This window comes from Trichosurus vulpecula, chromosome 7 (assembly GCF_011100635.1).
Source record: "Trichosurus vulpecula isolate mTriVul1 chromosome 7, mTriVul1.pri, whole genome shotgun sequence".
NCBI lineage: Eukaryota > Metazoa > Chordata > Mammalia > Diprotodontia > Phalangeridae > Trichosurus > Trichosurus vulpecula.
In genome coordinates this window covers 268794413-268818329 of record NC_050579.1, presented here as the reverse complement: position 1 = coordinate 268818329, position 23917 = coordinate 268794413, and the positions used below count along the sequence as shown (strand labels likewise).

The window sequence follows — 23917 nt, the reverse complement described above, 5'->3', positions numbered from 1 at the left end:
GCTGGCATGATGGCCACACTTTTTGTGCACCCCATAGAGTTGGTGAAGAACCAAATGCAGCTTAGCAGGGAAGGCGGGAAACAGATCTATTTATACAAGACGAGTTTCCAATCATTTGTCAGTATCCTGGGAGCTTAGGGGGTTCCAGGCACCTACAAGAGGCTTTCCACTGGGTTCATGGACCAGGCCACAACAAATTGTCCTGGTATTTATTCAGTTTTGTTTGAAAGTCTGACTAAAGTAGATGTGACAACCCCTATCTTCATGGCATGTCGAGTGTCATGGGTGTCATGGGAGTCCTGGTAGGAACCCCTTCTGCACTCACTTTGAGCCGAATAACCACTGACTAGGGGTTGGGCTTGAAGGAGCAGACTCTACAGGAATGTTTTCAATGTATTCTCAAATATTGGCACAGTATAAGAATGGAATCCATGTGCTGGTGAAGATAATGTGATACGAAGGATTATTCCCCCTCACTTTCCATTTATACAAGACTAGCTTCCACTAGTGACCAATGTGACAACTGATAAGCAGTTCCTCTTGAAGGAGCAGAGAGTGTAAAAGAATGTTTTTGATGCATTCTCAAGGATTACTCTGGAAGAGGACATCCTCACCCTATGGAGGCCTTTTATTCCAACTCTTATAAAAGCTGTTGTCAGTGCTTCCCAGCTTGCTACCTATTCACAGGTTAAACAGTTCCTCCTTTCCACAGATTGTTGCTCTGACAATATCTTCTCTTCTGTTGGGGCCATTATGATTAGTGGGTTGCTCTCCACAACAGCCTCTATGACTACATACTTTATAAAAACCAGGATCTGGTTATGTGGGTTACTAACAGGAAGGCAGAGTATAAGAATGAAATGGATGTGCTGATGAAGATCATTTGACAGAAAGGCTTATTTGGGCTCACTTTCCATTTATACAAGACTAGCTTCCACTCATTTATCGGTATCCTGGGGGCTGAGGTGGTTCCAGGCATCTACAAGAGGCTTTCTGTTGGGCTCATGAGCCAGGCCACAACAGTCCATCTTTGCCTTTATTCAGTTTTGTTTGAAAGTCTGACTAAGGTACATGGAACACACTCTATCTTCTTAATGAAAATCAGCAGTGGCATGTCGAGTGCCATGGGAGTCCTGGTAGGAACCCCATCTCCAGTCACTTTGAGCCACATGACCACTGACTAGGCGTTGGGCTTGAAGGAGCAGAGAGTCCACAAGAATGTTTTTAATGCATTTTCAAGGATAACTTGGGAAGAGGGCATCCTCACCCTTTCGAGGCCTTGTAGTCCTACTGTTACAAGAGTTGTTGGCAGTCACCCAGTGTAATGGTAATTAAGGTGGGACTTTTTGCTGTTGACCTTTAATGATTCTGGCCTTCATTTGAATAGGGCAGATAAAGTGGGATGTTTTTGTATTTCTCAGCACTGAGACAATTGTGAGTCATCGATTGATTTGTATCTGATGTGATATTGGGGGTGGGGAACATTTCCAGGCCCAGCCTAGGTGAGGTCAGCATTCTCTCTTGAAGCTCTGAGCCACAGCAGGAGTGGCGGGTGACTCTGGGCCAGCCATTGTAATGAGCTCCCTGGCTGAACACTCAGATGTTCATAACTACAAATTGTATTTGGTCTATAATTCAGGGTACTGGCTTTTTCCCCTGAACTAAGTGAATAACATTTGTACGCTGGAATAAAGTAAGATTGTTAACCCCTTAATGTTGCTTTCCTTAGTAAAGCAGATGAAAAGGACCTGGGCTTGCAGCGTTCTGTGAGCTGGCTGTTGTTGGTTTACACCCTCACAGAAGCTGCTAGCTGGATTGTTGAAACAAATGGCATCATGAATAGGATCTGCATTTTAGAAGGAAAGTGGCATTTTTGGGGTACTGGGGTGGCTGAATGTTTCCCTGCTTTTGGATTATTCTTTGTACTTGTGGTGGCTATGGTTCTGTGGAGCCCCAGAGGCCTGAAGGAGAATAGGCAAGTGGCAAAGACAGGAGTGGTTTCCCAGGAGCCCAGAGCAGGGGTTCTGGGAGATAACTACTCCTTCCCTCTCCCTAACCCATTAGCACTCCGGAGGCGAGAGTCTGGAGCAGAGGCTGTGGGAGGAGAACAAGCTGAGGCATGGGGGAGAGTTGAATGGCTGTGTTATGCCAGAAGTGAGTGAGACACGCCACAGCGTATAAGTTTTAAGTGGAGAATTTATTAGCCGGCGGCCATTGGGGTAACAACTGCAAATCAATGGCCCTGTGTTGGGGTGACAGCTTGGCTTATATAGGATATGTGGGGGTACAGGGTGGGGGGAACAGGAACAAAGGTCCTGGCTGATCACAAGATTCAGTCAGGTTATCGTACTAGTGGGATAATCTCATTTACATTCCTTGGTGGAGTCATGGAGCCCCAGGGATATCTGCTAGAAAGGGTCTGTCAGGTTATCCTTCAGTGGGATGGTCCTATCTATTGACATTCCTTGGTGGAGTCATGGAGTCCCAGGGGGTTTGCTAAATGCCAAAGATATCTGAGTCCATTCTTTCTGGGAGTGTTTGTCAGTAGCTAGGGGTTTCTCAGGGGTTCCTAATTTTCCCTGTATTACATTCCTCACTTTCTTTCATGGGGGTTTCAAATCCTTGAAAAAGGAATGACCTGATGGGGCATAGCAATAAAATTAGGGGGCCAACCAAAACGCTAAGCAGGGGTGAGCCTGGGGAAGGCATGCATTTTGATAGTGACAATAAAAGGCAAGGCTCAGGCAGAGATTCTGGCCCAATGACAACGCTAGGTCGTTGGCCCCAGGGGAAGGCCAGACCTAGTTGGAAGACTCAAGGAGAGTCCAAGGAGCCTCCCCAGGTACTGCACTCCAGAAATTTAAAAAAAAAAATGGTATAAAACATTCCACATTTCCCCCTTTTTGGTCAAAGGCAAACTGAAAGTTTCGCCTGAAGACCAATTAAAGGTATGGAAAAAAACTCTATCTATCTAAAATCCCTATCTAGGTGGAGTCAGGTTTTCCCTTTTTTGTATTTGGACATCCCCAGAGATGGGCAGAAATTGTAAACTAATTGTAAGTAAGCAGAGGGAACATAATAAAAATTCAGGAAAACAGTCTTGGGAACACAAGAACTCAGAAGGGAAAAAAGCAGGTCTTTGCTCAGGTTCTGGTTCCGGATCCCGTGAGAAAGCCATCCGCATCTGGCGCTGTCCCTCTCAGGCTCTTGGAACCGCAGGGCAAGGTCTCCTATAGGCCCAGATGTCCACTCCTCACACAGGGTTCCCAGAACACATGTAATTTGATGATTAAGAAAAGAAACACAACATAGGTCCCAGCCACGTAGGGCTCAGTCCAAACAATGACAATAAAGTTTTTCCCATAATTCACAAACTGCACAATTACATTGAGTCAGGTACAGACCAATTACTTAGATGATTCACAATAGAGGGGGAGATTTGCATGGCACATGTTTTACATTCATAAATTGGATAACAAGAAAACTTAAACCTGAACCATACAAAGTAATGCAATCATTATTAACAATCATATATAACATCATAAACTTTTAGCCATGCCATGTCTGTTTGATGGCATTTACAAATAGTCCACAAACCATCCTTAACAAAGCTAAAAATGTTTCTAATTCAATTCCAGCAATTAATTGCACATTTTGTATACAAAGTAACTTTAAATTACAGTCACAATGTCCACTCACAGCAGTATTTTTAAATCCCAGATGCCTGATTGTAGTTATCTGGTCCCTTGATAGTAAAAGAGAGTTCTGCCTCTCTGGTTCAGATCTAGAAATTCTCAGACAATCTTAACTTACTATAACTTACAGATACTTTACAAAGGGGATATATTTTCACTTGTACCACTATCTTATACAATTTTCTTGTGTTAGCATCCAAAATTTAAGATCTTATTACCAAAACACCCTTATCAGCTCGAATTTCCAGAATTGATAAATTTTAGAGCCAATCATACACTTCTGTGCATAATTTTTAGGGGAAATCAATCTGATCCTATTGCCTTTTTCAAAATTTGCTATCCCTTCCTTTTATTAGACATTGATCACATTACATCTTTGCCTTATTTGCTTTGCCTAATCATTTTACCCTTTTGGAGGATGTTATCCTTATATTATTTCAATGTTTTATTTGGCCATGAACATAGGTTAAAATTGTAAGCTATTCATACCTGTATCCTATTATAATAACTCAGAGATATTTCAATACTCATTTATTACCTAACAGATTTAGCATAGTGCTTACAAAACTTCTTGTTAATATAAATTTGCTATGAAAGAAACGAGGGACTATGTCATATATCTTAACAGAAGGAAAGAACTTCCTTAGCTCTGTTTGATTCCAGGCATGAGTCATATCTGATAGCCAATCTTATAGTCACCAGGTGCTGAAAGCAGGGCTTAGGTGTAACCAGGTGGGAACTTTCCTTTTCAGAAAGGAAATAGCAGAATTGGGAAATAGAGTCAGGAAGATCTTACCTAGGCTGTGACCAAGGTTGTCTTCACAACTGTTCCCAGGCAGATCCACCTTACAAATTCTCAGCTTGTAATGTCTGCCATGCCATTACTGGCTTCATGTGACCTAGTCCTGTAATCAGAACTTAAGACAATATTAAATTGTAGTTCCATAAAATCTTAAATAGCAAATAAATATCCTTCAGATAAGACTGCCCAAATTTTATTGAGTTAATAATTATCAAATCAAGCTACATAACTTTTCCATCTTCTAAATACTTCCTCACACTCATCTCCCACTTTCTTTGACCATCTGAAACTATCATTCTCAGGACAGGAGAGGCTTAGCTAACTCTCATTTGTCCCCAGACTTTCTTATCTGCCTTTCCTATTTTCCCTCAACCTTAATTGACCTTTCCAAATCTTTCAAACCCATTACTTAGTCTTCCTTTACATTTCAGCCATAAGACAAAACAACTCATAAGTTAGTACCTTTATTGTCATAACTGTGTATACTGGAATCCCATTCCAGCTTCTTAGCACAAAGACATGAAAAGGGGATTTGCTTTTTGTGATAACTTATTCTAAAAGAAAGGAACACTCATTAAAGAGATCTGCCCTCTCATCTCCCCCTGAGGGTGGGTTCTTCTCTATCAGATAGCAGACTTCACTAATTAAACTACCAGGCCAAACCCATCTCAAGTTTTAGTCTAATCTTATCAGTTTTTTTTAAAAGCCAGGTTGGAGGCTTCTTGACTCCTACCGTCTTCTTATTGCTGCCCCTCCCCTTTCCTTCCCTTCTGACAGGTGGGCTAAGGTGAAATTCTTTTCTTCTCATCTAAACTAAAGGCAGGGAGGAGTAAGGAATTCAGACTGTCCTTTCGAACCTCCTTACTCGAAAAAAAAAAAAAACTTTGAATAAGACATTGAATGGGCCTTCAACCTCCCTCTCAAGGCTTCTATAGATAAGCATTAATTCTAATAATTCTAATAAGGTTCTCACTCAGAAACTCCGAAAACTCACAACAGGTTTGAACTGCAACCAATTAGCTTACAGGTGGAAATTCAGCAGGCCTTCTAAAATTATACAAAAAGATTTTACAGAGCATTTTCAAAAGTATTTTCCCTTCTTTAAAAGTTTAAATTTTATCCTGACATAAACAAGAATTGTCACTAAACTTTCGTTTAGAAAATTATTTGGATAGCTCTAAAATGAGACGAGTCTCCTTCTTGAAGCATAATAACCTTTAAACATTGGAATTCATTCATATTCACAAAGTGCCATCACCAATTGGTCCATAAACCTCCAGATTAACATACATAAATATATATCTTTAGATGATGCAGGCTTGAAAATCACACTGAATTCTTTGTTATTACAGAATTTCTAGGTATCACAGAATTCTTTAGTCAAAAAGATGTTGTAATGGGGATAACACTTAATTTCTATACCCAACTAAATTAACTTTTATTACAATGACAAAGTTTACCAGGACTTTTAAAAGCTTTGTCTATAGGAATCCCTCTACCCTGAAAACTTTCACAAGATTGAATATCTAAACGTCCTTGGTTCAGTTAATAACCTCAATTTCTTAATTAAGTTCAATTCTTAATCTAACAACATCCAGATTATAAGAGAAATTATTCTCTAACAGCACAGGTAATGCGATGTTAACCAATTTGTATATAATAACAAACTTAGAAATAAGTACACCACAAACAATTATCATGTATTTAAAACTTGAAACAGATTCCAATTAATTACCAATCTAGTGATCATAACTGAGTTGGATAAGCAAATCAAATCTGATTCATAACCACTAGTGGTAACATTTTAATTTCTAAGGCCCAATACTCTCTGCATTGAAAAAGAAAAGGTTACTGTTTATAAAACCATATTTTAACAAAATAGTTGATTTACAACAAGAACAATTTCAACTGAACTTCCAGACAAAACTTGGAGGTAATAAATTCTTAGGTTACAGCAATTGTCCAACTTCTTAACCTAATGCAACTCTAACAAAATATTTTATATTATAAAAATGTGACGATACCCTAAACATTATTATGTATGTAAAATTGAACCACTCATTTCAGTCTAGGTAGATACATTTCTGAACCAAATATGATAGTTTCAAATTACCAACTTTTCATCACATCCTTTAAAAGCATCCAATTCACACATATCAAACTCAGATTAAAATATAGAAACTATAAATTTCAGATGACATCAATTGCATTTCCAGATACAATATAGGAATTGTTGGTCCTATTACTTCCGGTATTATATATTAATGCATTAATATATAAATACATGTATCACATATATTAATACATTAACATCCCAAATACACTTTATTTAGCTGTATATTCTTCAGCACCACTACCTCTGGCCCAGGTATCAGGAACTTTTGCCTGGCCGTGAATGAACTTATGAAAGAAAAGAGAAACTTAATTTTGCACCCACTTTTTCCAAGCTTCATCTTACAGAAAAATACCTAAAAGGATTTTTTTTTTCCGGGCTCCCAAGGAAGATAAGAGGGAGCGGTCCTTAAGAGCACATGACTTGCAACTCTCCCACTCATTTTTTTTTACCAAGCTAAAGTATTTCTCAGTTTCCCCTTCAGCCTGCTATCTCAGATAAAAGGAAAAAAATCCCTTTTAGTTGTCTAAGGGCTCCTCCCTAGGTGGGGCCTGGCAGCCCCTTGAGGACAAGAAGCCTACCCTTCCAAGCTCTAGCTAACTAGCCCAAGTTTCTTTTAGCTTCAGCTCCCATAATCTTTCAATGTGGAGGGTGGGGAAAGGGTGTGGCCAGGAGCACATGGCAGCTAAGAGGAGCACTTGGACTCCTGGCTAGACAGGTAGTCTCAAGCTGCTATTCTACAACCCTCCTAAATTCCTTTTTTACAAGTTTCTATCTCTCTCTTTCACAAAATTTACTTTTTAAACTTTACCACAAGGACGGGCTACAAAGGTACACAGACTGACTGTCAGTCTGTGAATTTCTGTCCCTCTCCTCCTTTTGCCCGGTGGGGAGGGCGATTTAAGTTTTTCCCTACAGTTCTCCTGCATTCTCTTCTAATATGATCTAGGAGGAGATGAGTTTGATTTAACTGCTCTAACCTTTACTGCAGCCCTAGTGAAAAGATCTCAATGATTGTAATTCAAGTAAACTTCACCCCTTTGCTCACTCCCCAAACCCTCTTTTGTACTTGAATCTAAGGGAATCAGGGACTAAGACAAATGCGAGAGTCCCACTGAAGACTTTAAGGGAGGTTTTAGCCAGAAGGCATTCATTGGGAGGAGGTGTTTTTTTAGCAAGAGTGAGCTCCTGGAATGACTTTACAATTTCAGGAGTTCAATTAAGGGGGTGGAGTCAAGATGGCGGCTGGTAAGCAGGGACTAGCATGAGCAACATACTGGGTCCCTCCAAAAACCTATAAAAATGGCTCTGAACCAATTCTAGAATTGCAGAACCCACAAAACAGCAGAGGGAAGCAGGGCTCCAGCCCAGGACAGCCTGGATGGTCTCTGGGTGAGGTCTATCCTACACGAAGCTGGGAGCTGGGAGCTGGGAGCTGGGAGCTGGGAATGGAGTGGAGCAGAGCCCAGCCTGAGCTGCGTGCACCAAAGAGACCAGGAGCCAGGCGCAGAGGGCCCTAGAGCCCTGAATCAGTGAGCTGGGCAGTTACCAGGCTTCTCAACCCACAAACACCAAAGACTTTGGAGAAGGTTAGTGGGAAAAGTTGCGGGAGTAGAAGGAGTTCGCGGTTAGGCTTCCAGCCCTGGGGGCAGCAGAGGTGGGGCAGCTACAGCTGTTGTTGCTTCCAGCCTCCCACCTGGTGGGAGGAAATAAGTGGTGGATCAGAGCAGGAGTGCACAGCCTGCTGAAGATCTAAGACCAGACCGGGTTGGGAGTTCTTGGGGAAGGAGCAGTGCTGGTGTGGCAGAGCCGGCACATCCCCCCCAAACGTGGAACATAGAACTCTCTAGTCTACAAGCAGTCATACCCCACTGAAAAACTCAAGGGTCAAGTTGGTTGGCTGTGAATATGGCCAGGCAGCGAAAACACACCCAGATTCAGTCTCAGACTTTACATTCTTTCTTTGCTGACAAAGAAGACCAAAACATACAGCCTAAAGAAGTCAACAAAGTACAAGAGCCTACACCAAAAGCCTCCAAGAAAAGTATGAACTGGCCCCAGGCCATGGAAGAGCTCAAAAAGGATTTGGAAAAGCAAGTTAGAGAAGTAGAGGAAAAATTGGGAAGAGAAATGAGAAGGATGCGAGAAAACCATGAAAAACAAGTCAATGACTTGCTAAAGGAGACCCAAAAAAATACTGAAAAATACAATGAAGAAAACAACACCTTAAAAAACAGACTAACTCAAATGGCAAAAGAGCTCCAAAACAGCCAATGAGGAGAAGAATGCCTTGAAAGGCAGAATTAGCCAAATGGAAAAGGAGGTCCAAAAGACCACTGAAGAAAATACCACTTTAAAAATTAGATTGGAGCAAGTGGAAGCTAGTGACTTTATGAGAAATCAAGATATTATAAAACAGAACCAAAGGAATGAAAAAATGGAAGACAATGTGAAATATCTCATTGGAAAAACCACTGACCTGGAAAATAGATCCAGGAGAGATAATTTAAAAATTATTGGACTACCTGAAAGCCATGATCAAAAAAAGAGCCTAGATATCATCTTTCAAGAAATTATCGAGGAGAACTGCCCTGATATTCTAGAGCCACAGGGCAAAATAGAAATCGAAAGAATCCATCGATCACCTCCTCAAATAGATCCCAAAAAGAAATCTCCTAGGAATATTGTCTCCAAATTCCAGAGCTCCCAGATCAAGCAGAAAATACTGCAAGCAGCCAGAAAGAAACAATTTGAGTATTGTGGAAACCCAATCAGAATAATCCAAGATCTGGCAGCTTCTACATTAAGATATCGAAGGGCTTGGAATACGATATTCCGGAGGTCAATGGAGCTAGGATTAAAACCTAGAATCACCTACCCAGCAAAACTGAGTATCATGCTCCAAGGCAAAATATGGATTTTCAATAAAATAGAGGACTTTCAAGCTTTCTCAGTGAAAAGACCAGAACTGAATAGAAAGTTTGACTTTCCAACACAAGAATCAAGAGAAGCATGACAAGGTAATCAAGAAAAAGAACAAGAGAAAGAAATTGCAAGGGACTTACTAAAGGTGAACTGTTTTGTTGACATTTCTACATGGAAAGATGACAAGTATGATTCATGAGACCTCAGTAGTAGGGTAGCTGAAGGGAATATGCATACATATATGTTTATGTATATATATGGGTGAATGTGTATGTATGTATATATCTATGTGTATATATATATATATATATATATGTATATATAGAGAGAGAGAGAAAGAGGGAGAGAGGGGGGGAGATAGAGATAGAGATAGATAGAGAGAGAAAGAGAGAGAGAGAGAGAGAGAGAGAGAGAGAGAGAGAGAGAGAGAGAGTGTGGACACAGGGTGAGTTGAAGATGAAGGGAAGATATCTAAAAGAAATAAAATCAAATTAAGGGATGAGAGAGGAACATACTGAGAGAGGGAGATAAGGAGAGATGGGGTGGATTATCTCGCATAAAGGTGGCAAGAGGAAGCAGTTCTGTGGGAGGAGGGGAGAGGGCGGGTGAGGGGGGAATGAGTGAACCTTGCTCTCATCAGATTTGGCCTAAGGAGGGAATACCATACATACCCAATTGGGAATCTTACCCCACAGGAAAGAAGAGGGAAGAAGATAAAAAAAGGGGGGGATGATGGAGGGGAGGGCTGATGGGGGTGGAGGTAATCAAAAACAAATACTTTCAAAAGGGGACAGGGTCAAGGGAGAAAATTCAATAAAGGGGGATGGGTTGGGAAGGAGCAAAATATAGTTAGTCTTTCACAACATGAGTATCGTGGAAGGATTATACATAATGATACACATGTGGCCTATGTTGAATTGCTTGACCTCTTAGGGAGGGTGCATGGGAAGGGAAGAGGGGAGAGAATTTGGAACTCAAAGTTTTAAAAACAGATGTTCAAAAACAAAAAAAAAAGTTTTTGCATGCAACTAGAAAATAAGATACACAGGCAATGGGGTGTAGAAATTTATCTTGCCCTACAAGAAAGGAAAGGAAAAGGGGATGGGAGGGGAGTGGGGTGACACAGGGGAGGGCTGACTGGGGAACAGGGCAATCAGAATATACACCATCTTGGAGTGGGGAGGGGAGGGTAGAAATGGGGAGAAAATTTGTAATTCAAACTCTTGTGAAAATCAATGCTGAAAACTAAACATGTTAAATAAATAAATTTTAAAAAAAACAAAAGATATTAAAAAAAACAATTTCAGGAGTTCTTTCTTCCCAAATTCAACTAACCAATTTCCAAACTTTTTAACAATTTAAAACCCAGAATCTGCCAATTATAACCCATTCCCGCCATAGTTCCACGTTGGCCAAATGGGAGCCACAAGGAAAGGAGTATGTTTCCCTAGTTGCAGCCTGATATCTCTGGCTGCCTATGTTTCAGATTTTTTTAAAACAGAACATAGACATTTCACAATTTTGACATAGACACACGAACAGAGACAAACTCAAAACGTAACAAAAAAAAAACGCAGTGTGGATAGAATTGAAGGCTAAACAGGTCCCCTCAGAGGAAAGAAAGTAAACCAGGTTTCCTCTTCAAGGAAAACACCGCAATCTTCCCACATCCCAACACAAAACAGATAAGCAATAGCATGAGTTAATTGGGGCTAAGCAGGTCCCCTCAGAGGAAAGAAAATAAACCAGGTTTCCTCTTCAAGGAAAACACCCCAATCTTCCCACATCCCAACACAAAACAGATAACCAATGGCATGAGTTAATTGAGGCTAAGCAGGTCCCCTCAGAGGAAAGAAAATAAACCAGGTTTCCTCTTCAAGGAAAACACCCCAATCTTCCCACATCCCAACACAAAACAGATAACCAATGGCATGAGTTAATTGAGGCTAAGCAGGTCCCCTCAGAGGAAAGAAAATAAACCGGCTTTCCTCTTCAAGGAAAACACCCCAATCTTCCCACACCCCAATAGGGAAGGTAGCGTCCCAGCCCCCCTAGCTCTGTACCACAGCCTCGTCAGGGTTTATCGTGATAACAGAGACCCAATGGCTAGCCCCAAACCAGAAAAACCTTACCTCTAGAGGTCTGAAAACCAGAATTCCCCGTAGGCCGAAAAGTGACAGGTCAGCAAAGAGCCCATTCTCCCAGACCATCACTCCACATCAGAGTCCTAGTAAAAGAAATCCCCAGGAGCCAGCCCTCTGAAGTGAGAGAAGGTGGATTGGGGGCAGAGACTCCCTGTTGAGGTCTCAAATTCTTTGTATGTCTCCAGGGCGCTAACACGTAATACCGCCTCATCTCGCTGGGGCCTCCAAAATGCTATACCAGAAGCGAGTGAGACACGCCACAGAGTATAAGTTTTAAGTGGAGAATTTATTAGCTGGCGGCCATTGGGGTAACAACCACAAATCAATGGCCCTGTGTTGGGGTGACAGCTTGGCTTATATAGGATATGTCGGGGTACAGGGTGGGGGGAACAGGAACAAAGGTCCTGGCTGATCAAAAGATCCAGTCAGGTTATTATACTAGTGGGATAATCTCATTTACATTCCTTGGTGGAGTCACAGAGCCCCAGGGATATCTGCTAGAAAGGGTCTGTCAGGTTATCCTTCAGTGGGATGGTCCTATCTATTGACATTCCTTGGTGGAGTCATGGAGTCCCAGGGGGTTTGCTAAATGCCAAAGATGTCTGAGTCCATTCTTTCTGGGAGTGCTTGTCAGTAGCTAGGGGTTTCTCAGGGGTTCCTAATTTTCCCTGTATTACAGCTGGAGCAAGGGGTTGAGCTGATAAGCCTGGCTCCGGAGGTCTGTGCTGAAAGGGTGTATGTTTTGAGATCGTATTGTATGCGGAGTTTTGGAACAGGAGCAGAGAAATGCCTTCCAACAGACTTCAGAGAAAAAGCAGAGAATAGTGTTCATGAAGATTTGGCAGGAACATTTGGTGAGGAGGAGGAAGCAGACAGTGGCTGCCAGCATATTGACCCAGACAGAACAGAAGACTGCCTCCACGCAGTGAGCTGCTTTGGTGAGCCAACTTTGGTGAGGTGAGGGCAATGGTGGGGAACCACCTACATAGGGATTCCAGCAGAAGCCAGGCATGGCCTGCTAGAGCTGGACGACTGGGAACCCAGGCACTTGGAATTCAGCCCAGGGGCAAGATGGAAACTTTACAGCAAGGTGCTGAGCGTGTGTTTTTCCTTCCTTCCTCTGGGTCTGTTTGGAATCCAGGAGGGAGGGGTAGATTTGTCTATGGTGGGGTGGGGGAAGTGCCATGGACCCCTAGGGACCCCACCCTGTTTGCTTTATTGCCCAGCTGCTCCCCAGGACTCGGAAGCGGGGTGCTGGAGCAGCATGAGAAGAAGGACACATCCCCAAGAGAACTCAATTTGGACTTTGTGTTGGGACTTTGCTAATTAAAGCATGTTGGTACCTGCAGGAGGAAGCCTGCAACTGCTGTGTGCGGAGGACACTAAAGAAGAGCTTTGCTTGGACATTCTGTACTGCTTAAAGAGATTAACTTGCTAGGACCCTAGGGGTGGACATTTGAATTGTAAACAAATATTTTGGAATGGCACTGAATGATATGTTTTGCTTTGTTGGGAATGATATGTTTTGTTGTATTTCCCTGAATGGGACTGCAACGTATAATGTATTTTGTTCCAGGATCCATGGCCGTTTAATTTAGATATTGTTAGTCCACAGATCCTGCAAAAGGGTAGACAGTGTAATAGTAAACAAGGTGGGATTTTTGCTGTTGACTTTTAATTATTCTGGCCTTTGTTTGAACAGGGCAGATAAAGTGGGATGTTTTTATATTTCTCAGCAGTGAGACAATTGTGAGTCATTGATTGATGTGTATCTGATGTGATATTGGGGGTGGGGAGCATTTCCAGGCCCAGCCTGGGTGAGGTCGGGGACCTCAGGGCCTAGAACAGGAAATAAAAGCCCAAAGGTTAGCTTTCTCTCTCAGAGCTCTGAGCCACATGTATTAGGAGGGCAGAGTTTATAATCTCAAAGAGGATTATATACATGTCTGAAAGGTTCGGAACCACCGGATATAAGAAACTCTCAAAGTAGGAGGCAGAAGAATGAAAGCATATATTTAGGCTCCACAGTAACCAACCCATGAACCAGCATCCCCATTTTGACATTGATCAAAAGCTTCCAGGCCCAATAAGTACGCCTTACAAGAATAACCAGGAGGCTACAGAGAAGCATGATGGTGTACAGCAAAATCATATACATGCTTCCCCTCTGTGGTAAAAAGATTACCCACTGGCCTCAAGTCCTTGTTCAGCTTCCTCCCATAGGTCAGCTCTGCTACCGGCAGCTCCTGCTTCAGCTTCGGCTGTGGCTGTAGCTGTAGCAGCCTCTGGCTCCAATGGAAGCTGTTTTTAACCATCCGGCTTCTGTGGGGGTGTAAGGTACGCCGGGGAAAGCACAGGTTCTTTCGATCTGCTTAAGCAAGGGAAGCAAGGTGAAGGGGCCGACAAGTTTACTCCAGTCCAACATACAAACAGCATTCAGTTCAGGGGAAAAAGCCAAACTAGTCAAGGGCACTTGTTGACTAAGTGCTAAGGAGCCCATTTTTGGTTACCAACACACCACAGCAGGAGGGGCGGGTGACTCTGGGCCAGACTCAGATGATGATAACTACAAATTGTATTTGGTCTGTAATTCAGGGTGCTGGGTTTTTCCCCGGAACTAAGTAAATGAAGCCGGATTAAAGTAATATTGTTAACTCCTTAACGTTGCTTTCCTTAATAAAGGAGAGGAAAAGGACCTGGGCTTGCAGAGTTCTGTGAGCTTGCTGTTACTGGTTTTACATCCTCACAGCAGCCGCTAGCCTGATTGTTGATACCCAGATTACTGCCTATTCACAGACTGAACAGTGTCTCCTTTCATCCTATTATTGCTCTGAAAATATCTTCTCTTCTGTTGGGGCCACTATGATTAGTGGGCTGGACTCCACAACAGCCTCTATGCCTGCGGACGTTGTTAAAACCAGGATCCAGGTTATGTGCGTTACTAATGAAAAGGCAGTGTATAAGAATGGAAGCGATGTGCTGATGAAGATCATTCGATATGAAGTCCTATTCGGCCTTGCTCTCTGATTATACAAGACTAGCTTCCACTCACTGATCAGCATCCGGGGGACCGAGGAGTGTCCAGGCATCTAAAAAGACTTTCTGCTGGGCTCATGAGCCAGGCCACAGCCACTCATTTTGGACTTTATTCAGTTTTGTTTGAAACGCTGACTAAGGTAGATGGGACAGCCCTTACCTTCTTAAGGAAAATAAGCAGCGGCATGTCGAGTGCCATGGGAGCCCTAGTAGGAATCCCATCAGTTCTGCAGTCACTTTGAGCTAAATGACCACTGACGATCGGTTCCCCTTGAAGGAGCAGAGAGTTGACAAGAATGTTTGGATGCATCCTCCATAATTACTGGGGAAGAGGGCATCCTCACCCCGTGGAGGCCTTGTATTCCTAGAGCTGTTGTCAGTGGTACCCAGCTTGCTGCCTATTCACTGAGTAAACAGCTCCTCCTTTCGTGGGATTGCTGCTCTGACAATTATCTTCTCTTCCCTTGGGGCCAGTAGGATCAGTGGGTTGGACTCCACAACAGCCTCTATGCCTGCGGACATTGTTAAAACCAGGATCCAGAATATGCAGGTTACTAATGGGAAGGCAGAGTATAAGAATGGAAACGATGAGCTGATGAATATCATTTGATATGAAGGCTTATTCCGCCAAGTTTCTCTAACTGTCAGAACTGGTCTCTCAGAGTTTCCTGTGACATCATTTCCTTTTCCTATCAGGAAGCTCCTCCCGAGGCATGTGACTCAAGCTTCCTCTGACATAATTTCCTTTTCCTGTCAGGAAGCTCCTCCCAAGGCATGTGACTCAAACTTCCTGTGACATCATTTCCTTTTCCTGTCAGGAAGCTCCTCCTGAGGCATGTGACTCATGCTTCCTGTGACATCATTTCCTTTTCCTGTCAGGAAGCTCCTCCTGAGGCATGTGACTCAAGCTTCCTGTGACATAAGCTGGTCACATGGCCTATTAATGGGTGGGAAAGATCTTGAAATCTACATTGCTGTGGCACTGCCCCATTTTCTGATGCTCCTAAACACATGGTGGACATTCCAGTGCACTCAGCCCCTTCTCACTTGGCCATTTCCATCACAGTTGTTTGGGGGAAATTCCTCTGCACAGTGGGTTCTCTTCTGCCTTGGCTCTCCCCCAGGGAGAACTGATACAACCATTCTCTACCCCTCAGCTTCTCTCTCTTCCCAGTTCCATTCTTTCTCCTGTCTTGCCTCCTATTGTCCGTCTTTTATTTCCCCAAACAAGCTCCTTTCTGTTTCTTCATCCAAATCCCCATCATTTTGAAACTTCCTCTTTCCTCCTTCCTACCTTTAATGACCAGAGCCTCTCTGGCCTCTCGCTATCCTGCTGCAGACCCTGTAATCAGCTCCATGACATTTGTTCAGACCCACAAACCATCTGGCAGCACCTCCCATAAATTTGATGAGGAGGAGCAGTTCCACGTGGACTTCGACAGGAAGAATACAGTCTGGCAGCTTCCTGAGTTTGGCCACATCTGTTTCCATGCACAGGTTGGACTAGGCAACATTGCTGCAGACATGGCTAACTTGAGCCAACTTGTCAGGCAAACCAGCCACACCCAAGCCACCATCGGTGTACACCTCTCCCACTCTGCTCTCTTCCCTGGGTGTAGCCAGTGTGGAATTGGTGGCGAGGAGGCTACTAGGAATTCCTGCTCTGTAATATACTGAGACTTTCCCCAACTCATGAGAATTCTGGACCCTCTCAGAAGAAGCTTCTCCTTCTAGTAATCAATGCCTTTTCCCTAGAGTCCCTGGTTGGGATTGGAGGGGACAAAAATATTAAGTATCTCCTACATATTCCTACACATTCCAGGTTGGTTCAACCAACCTGAAGCCTCAGAGACACAGCTCTGTCTTCAGTGACTTTTTTTTTAACTTAGGAACCTTGTTCCTGCCACCAGGGGCAACTGCCCAGGTCATTCATGGAGTGAGCGGGACTTGTTAGCTCTCACTTGAAAACCAAAGGCCTCAGATGAAAGGAGATTTTGGGCCCAAATTAGCAGCCAGGTGGGACAGTGGATAGAGCACTGGGCTTGCTGTCAGGAAGACCTGAGTTCAAATCTGGCCTCAGGTGCTTACTAGCTGTGTGACCCTGGGCAAGTCACTTACCCTCCACTTGCCTCAGTTTCCTCATCTGAAAAATAAAGATAATATTATCATCTATCTCCCTGGATTGTTGTGAGGATCAAATCAGACAATGATTATAAAACACCTAGCACTGTGTCTGCCACATAGTGAGCACTGTGTAAATGTTAGCTATTATATTATTGTTGTTATTAAATTCTTGGAACTCAGGAGAACTTAAAAGATGGTTACGTTTAAGACTTACTGTCGAATGAAGCTTTGCAAATTTGACTTAGGAATTTAAGGGGAAAAGTTCCAGTGCTCAAGGAAGGGGTTTTTCCTGAATCCTCTTTCATGGGAAAGGCAAAATTGGACTTCTGGGATTCAGCTGTGGGGCTGTACTCAAGATAGGGCCATTCACCAAGCAGATGTTCTCCTTCAGTGACTCCAGAGGTGACAGTGTTTCCCAAGGAGCCCATGGAGCTAGAAGAACCCGGCATCCTCATCTGCCACACTGATAAGTTCTCACCCCTAGTGGTCAATATCATGTGGCTGTGCAATGGAAAGCCAGTCACCACAGGGGTGTCCGAGACCACCTTCCTGCCTCAGGATGACTATTCTTTCCACAAGTTCCGTTACCTCGCTTTCCTGCTCTCAGCTGATGATGTCTGTGACTGTGTAGTTGAACACTGGGGCCTGGAAAAGCCACTTTCCAAGCACTGGGATATGAGTCAGTACATTTGGGGGCCTCTGTCCTCCTACCCTTCTCAGTGACTACTTTCTTCCATCTCCCTAAGCACCAAACTCTTTTTAAAACCCACGTCTCCTGTCCTCCCTGCCCCCAACCAGTGACTTTTGTCTCCAGATCCAATGTGCCAAAAATTAAAAACGTCTTATTTTTTCCTGCACTCTCTGACCTCATTTTTCTTTCATTCCCAAAGAACCTCAGATGCTAACACCACCATCTGAGACAATGGAGATGCTCATCTGTATTCTAGGACTGGCTGTGGGCCTGGTGGGCATCTTTGTGGCTGCCACCCTCATCATCAGAGGCTTGTGCTCAAGCAAATGATGCCTGACCCCACATGTGGATCACCTTCTGTAAGAAATCTTTTCGAATCCTCCTTAAACTTAGTGCCTTCCCCTGATTCCACCTCCAGTTTATCCTGTATATCTGGCATGCTCACAATCTGCCCCATTAGATGGAGAGTTCTTTAAGAGCTAAGATTGATTGCGTTTTGCCTTTCTTTGTATCTACATGGTCCAGCACATAGGAGACATTTAATAAATGCTAGTTAACTATTTACGGAGTCACCAAAGGGAAAAGAAGGCGTGGAGGGATTAAGAAAAAGGAAAAGTATAGTGGAGAGAAGCAGGAACCCTGTAGACAAAAGGGCCAGCAGGGGAGAATGGAGCAGAGATGGTACAGCAAGGAAAAGCATGTTAGTGAGCAAAGGATCCAGAGTGGGTGAGAGCAGAGAGAGAAGAGAAGGTTCAAAGAAGAGGAAGCTGTTGTCTTGGAGCCATCATTCATCAGTCTTGCTGGAGACAAGAGTCTTTCTGTGAAACAGGAAATTTCCTCTCTGTCCTTCTCTGCCCCCAAGTTCTGCTGTTCCACACTGCCTCAGGTCTCTGCTCTCCCATACCCCCATCACTATTCACTAATTTTAAGAAAAAAGGTCTTTGGGAACTTGAAGGGATGGTGATCTATCAGGATTGAATTGTTCTGATTTTTGAAATGAAGGGAACACAATCTTAGAGGCAGCTGACGGCATTGTGGATAGAGCCCTGGGCCCTGAGACCCAGAGACTTGAGTTCAAATCTAGCTTCAGACTAACTGGCAATGTGGGCCTGGGAGAGTCATTTCACCTCAATGTCCTTCATTGAAAAATGGGGATAAAATTGCACTTATCTGGAAAGGTCGTTGTGAAGATAGGATGAAGCAATATTTGTAAAAAGTTCTTAGTACAGTTCTTGGAACATGGTAGGTACTATAATGATGCTATTCCCTTCCCCATCCCCTTATTTGCATTTAACTTTTCTTCTGGTAGTAGATGGGCAGAGGATATGCATTAGTAGTAAGTTAAATTATCTAGTTACATCATTTCTAAGTAAGCTGGGCTGAGTATGTATACACACCCACACATACACACAGACAAACACACATACAAACACACACACACACACACCATTAAATCAGGAAGCTTCTCAACTGGCCCAGAGTCAAAGACTATGAGCTCAGTTCCCTAGATTAGTTATTGTTGTTCAGTCATTTCAGTCATCTCTGACTCTTTGTGTCCCCAGTTGGGGTTTTCTTGGCAAAAATACTGGGCTAGTTTGTCATTTCCTTCTCCAGTTCATTTTACAGATGGGGAACTGAGGCCAACAGGGTTAAGGTCTTTGCCCAGGGTCACATGCCAAAATGTAATTTATCAAATGTTCTCTATTTAGTTTTTTATGTTCTCTATCCCAAAGGTCACAGACCAATAAACTTGTCTTATATTCCTTATTTATATCCATTTAGAAGGAAATATGTGGGCTGGGTAGCCCAGAGCATAGACAGTGCCCAAATAGAATAAGGGGCAGTTAGGAATGCAACTGATGAGAGAGTATCACTGTCAACCCAAAGTAGATTGACTGGCTTATAGTATCACTGTGATGGAGGAGAAGACATCTGTAAGACACCCTAATCTTCTAGCTTCCATGAGGGCAGCAGCATCTGTGGTCACTGGCATCTTGTCCACCTATCCATAGGGCAAGCTTCATCAAAAACCCTCTTTGAGGCAAATTGTCTGCATATTGTATTGTATTATATAAGTCACATGCTTCAATGTTCACCCTTGGTGCCTGATCTGAATTCTTCTGATTCCTAGCTGAGGGAGTTTTATGAATTTTTTCTTAAGGTAGAAGAAGTTGGAGTGGGGGGAGTAAGGCTGACTCTGATCTCTTTGTTAGTAAATGGGGACTGAAATTACTTAAGTGACCTTCAGCTGCTACAAAGATCGTTGTGCAGGGAAAGTTAGAGTGTAAAGTTAAGGAAACAAGGAAAGAAGAAAGGAAGAAAGGATTGAAAGAAGTAAGGAGAGAATGTGGGAGGAAGACAGGACGGGAAGGAGAAGAGAGAGGGCACAGAGGGAGAAATCAGTTATCCATTATGGCAAATACCTCCTGAACCCTGGAACATTCTTAGGTGGAACCTTCTGGGAGATTTCAGAGTGGAGTAGAGAAAGTCATGGTAAAGAGAGGAAATTCACCTTGTACTTTCCTATAGCAACTCAGAGCATGAATCCCAACTTCCATGGCTAAGCCATGGCTCCTCCAGGTTCAAGATACTCTATGGGTCTGTAGCCACTCAAAAACCATAGCTCACGAGCTCAAATTTATATAGTCAGCCAGGGGACACAATTAATTTAAATGAAAGAAATTTAATAAATAGAAAGTGAATAATAGGAACGTAGCAATGTCCCCACATGGCCTGGGACACATTCTCCCACAAATACCTATAACAGGGCTGTCCAAAACATGGGCCATGCACCCCCATGTGGCCCACCTGTGTCCACCACAAGCACAGAAATCAACACAAATGCTTTAGGTAAGCATTTATGTCAATTTCCAGGCCTGTAGTAAACACAGGCAGGCCGCATAAAATCGCACTGCGGCCACACTTTGGACAGCCCTGACCTATACCATTGATGAGATGACTGGACACACATAATAAATGTATGTGCAGGAGCATCAAAAGAGAACATATGGACCATGTACACATGGAGGGGCAACTTCCCTCCACTGCTATGTGGTTGCCAATGTAGATGTCATTGTGATGTTCCCCCTGGACGTTCTCCTTCCTCTTATGGTGGCATTTTTCCCTTCCTGCTGTGTAACCTTTTCTGCTCATGTAGTTTCTGTTGGGAACTGGTGGTTATGGCCCAGTATTGCTGGTTGTACTGTTGTATTGCAAGGCCTAGTATTGCAGTTGTTGCCAGTTGCTTCAAGATGCAACTCCGTTGAGTATGTAGTTAAATTAAATTAAATTGTTTAAGTATTTACTATTTGCTCAGGCAGCTAGGTGACTCAATGGACAGAGCGCTGGGCCTGGAGTCAGTAAAACCTGAGTTCAACTCTGGCCTCAGACACTCACTAGCTGTGCCACCCTGGGCAATCCACTTAACTTCTGTTTGCCTTAAATCCACTGCAGGATGAAATGGCCAATGACTCTAGTACCTTTGCTAAGAAGACCCAACATGGGGTCACCAAGAGTTGGACATGACTGGATGACTGAACAACAATTGCTAAGTGCTGGGGATTCAAATACAGAAAGAAAGATAACCCCTGCCCTCATACAACTTATATCATGATGGGGGAGACAACAGAGAAAGGGGAGCAGCAGCCAGGGCAGAGTGCTGTGGTCTGGCCTGAGAGCTCCATTGGCATCCTCTAAGTGATACCCCCCCCGAGGTGGGCAGATCTCTCTCCAGGCCTTTTCTAGCCAAGGACATATACAAGAGTTACACAGTTTGGGCAAGAATGGAAGACTGTGATCTGTGTCACCCACGAGATCACTTCTAACTGAGTATTCAAGAGTTATTTTTGAGCAGTGTGTGAAGTCAAGTGTTTCACTAACAGTTGGTCTGCGAAGGAGAAAATTTAGGGAAACTATGAACTCATGAACATTGGCCGAATAATTTTGAAGCCAAAGCCCAGATTCTTGGAGTAGCAGTAGGGACAAACTCTATGGATATCCCACATCCTCTACTAGATTATAAGTTACATGAAGGCAAGAATAATTTTATTTCAGCTCAGTTTACTATGAAACATATTTAGTTGTTCAGTTTTTTCAGTCATATCTGACTCTTCATGACCCTCCCTTGGGGTTTTCTTAGCAAAGATAGTGGAGTGGTTTACCATTTCCTTCTGCAGCTCATTTTACAGAAGAACCGAGACAAACAGGATTAAATGACTTGTCCAGGGTCACACAGCTCCTGAGTGTCTGAGGCTGAATTTGAATTCATAACAGTGAGTCTTTCTGACTTCAGGCCTGGTACTCTACCCACTGCACCATCTAGCTGCCCATTAAGCACATAGTAGGTACTTAATCAATATTTTAACTTACTTTTCTGAATTTGATTCTCCACAACAACCTTATGAGAAGTCACAAAGGCAGGTGCCATTATCCTATTTTTATAGATGAGGAAAATGAGGCTCAGAGATGTTGAGTGAGCCACACTTACTGAAGGCCACATGGCAAGTAAAATGCTGAAGCCAGGGCTCCAGTGCTGACCTCTTGACTCCATGCCCAACGATGCTTTGCTTCTCTCCTGCCATCGTATGGACAGTTTCAAACTTTTTACAAGTTGTCTTCCGGAACTTCCTCAGAAGTGACTTTTAATAAGAACCAGAACAAACTCTACTTAGTGGGACAAGCAAGGGAAGTGAGAACACTGATGAGAGATAAATAGGATTGCTTTATATTTCTTCAACAACATAAGAAAAGAAACCACCCCAAATCCCCAAACCCACGAATCTGTTTTCTCTCTCCCCCCTCTGAAGCATATCACCAGCGAGAGGCAAGCACCAGGTAGAAGGATGGACACTTAGAAGGCATCTCTCTGTTGGAATGAAACACCAAGGGCCCAGTGTGGACTGGAAGGGTTGTTTCCACCAACTATATAAATCATATTTTCAAAGCGAATGGACTGGAAGAAAAGGAAAGCAAAAAAGTGCTGATGTCTGTGTTTTGCCACCTTCAGTCCAAGGTGTTCTTGGGAGGGGGGCAGAAGGTGGTGCTGGGATTGGGGTGGGGAGGCATCTCAGTCAACATTCTGGACTGAACCTTGACAATAGACTTGTTGGGGCTTGAAGAAACAGCCAAATTTCCTTTGACTTAAGAAAAGAGAAAGGGAAGCCCAGACTTGAAAATGAGCAGCAGAGGCAAAAGAGGGAGAGATGGTTCAGAAAAAAAAAAAAAAAACATCTGCAGGTTTCCCAGGGTAATACTAACCCCTTCCACAGATATGAGAGCTGGATGGAACCTTAGAGATTGTAAGATGACAGAATCTGAGAATTGGAAGGGACCCCAGAGGCCATCTGTGCCAACCTGTACCTTGGTAAGAATCTCTTTTACAACGTCGCGCTCCCCCCCCCACCCCCCGCAAGGGGTTATCCAGCCTTTGCCTGGAGGCAGTGGAAGGGCACTCATTAACTCCCAAAGTATCTCACTATACATTTGCATAGTTTCAATCATTAAGAAGTTTTGCCTTACAGGGGATAGGCTCTGGACCTGTGACCAGGATTCATAGGGGACTCTCCATACCAATGTAGTGTGGCACTTTCCCTGCCCTTATTATAGTCTTAAAGAGTTGCTTTGGGCACTGAGAGGGGGAGTGGATTTCCCAGGGTCACACAGCCACTATTTGCCAAAGGCAGGACTTGAATGCAGGGCTTCCTTGCTTTGAGGCTGGCTCTCCATCCACTGCCCCACACTGCCTCTTTCCCATGTATCTAATCTTAATGGATCTTTGTGTAATTCCTGCCCTTCAGGATCAAACAGAATGAGTTTAATCCCCCTTTAGAATTGTCACTGTTATTGTTCAGCGACAGCTGACTCCCCATTTGGTTCTGGTTTTTTTTTGTTTTTTTTTTTTTTTTTTGGCAAAGACACAGGAGTGATCTGCTTTTCCTTTTCCAGGTCATTTTGCAAATGAGGAATCCAAGGGAAACAGGGTTAAATGACTTTCCCCAGGTCACACAGCTAGTGTTGGAGGCTAGATTTGAACTCAGGTCCTCCTGTCTTCAGGGCCAGCTCTCTATCCACTTTGCCAACTTATGTTATTATTGTTTAGTTGCTTCAGTTGTGTCTGACTCTTTGTTGTCGCCATTCCGTCATTTCATTTGTGTACATCTCTTCATGACCCTAGTTGGGGTTTTCTTGGTAGAAATGCTCGAGTGGTTTGTCAAACAGCTAGTAAGTGTCTAAGGCCAGATTTGAACTCAGGAAGAGGAACCTACCTTTTTCTGAGCCCAGTGTACCACCAGTGTGCCTGAGCCTTTAAAATCCTTGAGATGATTTTTGCATATCCTCTGAGTCTTCTCTTCTCTGGGTTAGACTTTCATAGCTTCCTCAGGAGATCCC

The 23917-nt window shown here is 43.3% G+C and overlaps 1 protein-coding gene across 1 annotated transcript; it reads left to right on the top strand.

Moving 5' to 3' along the window:
* Positions 1-14900: 14900 nt before the first annotated feature.
* On the top strand, positions 14901-17860 carry LOC118858002 (HLA class II histocompatibility antigen, DP alpha 1 chain-like). The gene is made up of 4 exons (XM_036768442.1): positions 14901-14907; positions 16055-16294; positions 17231-17518; positions 17730-17860. The coding sequence occupies exons 1-4, from the start codon at positions 14901-14903 to the stop codon at positions 17858-17860; spliced, it is 666 nt and encodes a 221-aa protein (XP_036624337.1).
* The last annotated feature ends 6057 nt before the right edge of the window (positions 17861-23917 follow it).

Excerpts from the sequence above, each read along its gene's own strand:
- LOC118858002 (XM_036768442.1), top strand. Across the intron at positions 16,295-17,230 it reads CCACACCCAAGCCACCATCG|TGACTCCAGAGGTGACAGTG; the intron begins GTGTACACCTCT and ends GTTCTCCTTCAG. Across the intron at positions 17,519-17,729 it reads TTCCAAGCACTGGGATATGA|AACCTCAGATGCTAACACCA; the intron begins GTCAGTACATTT and ends TCATTCCCAAAG.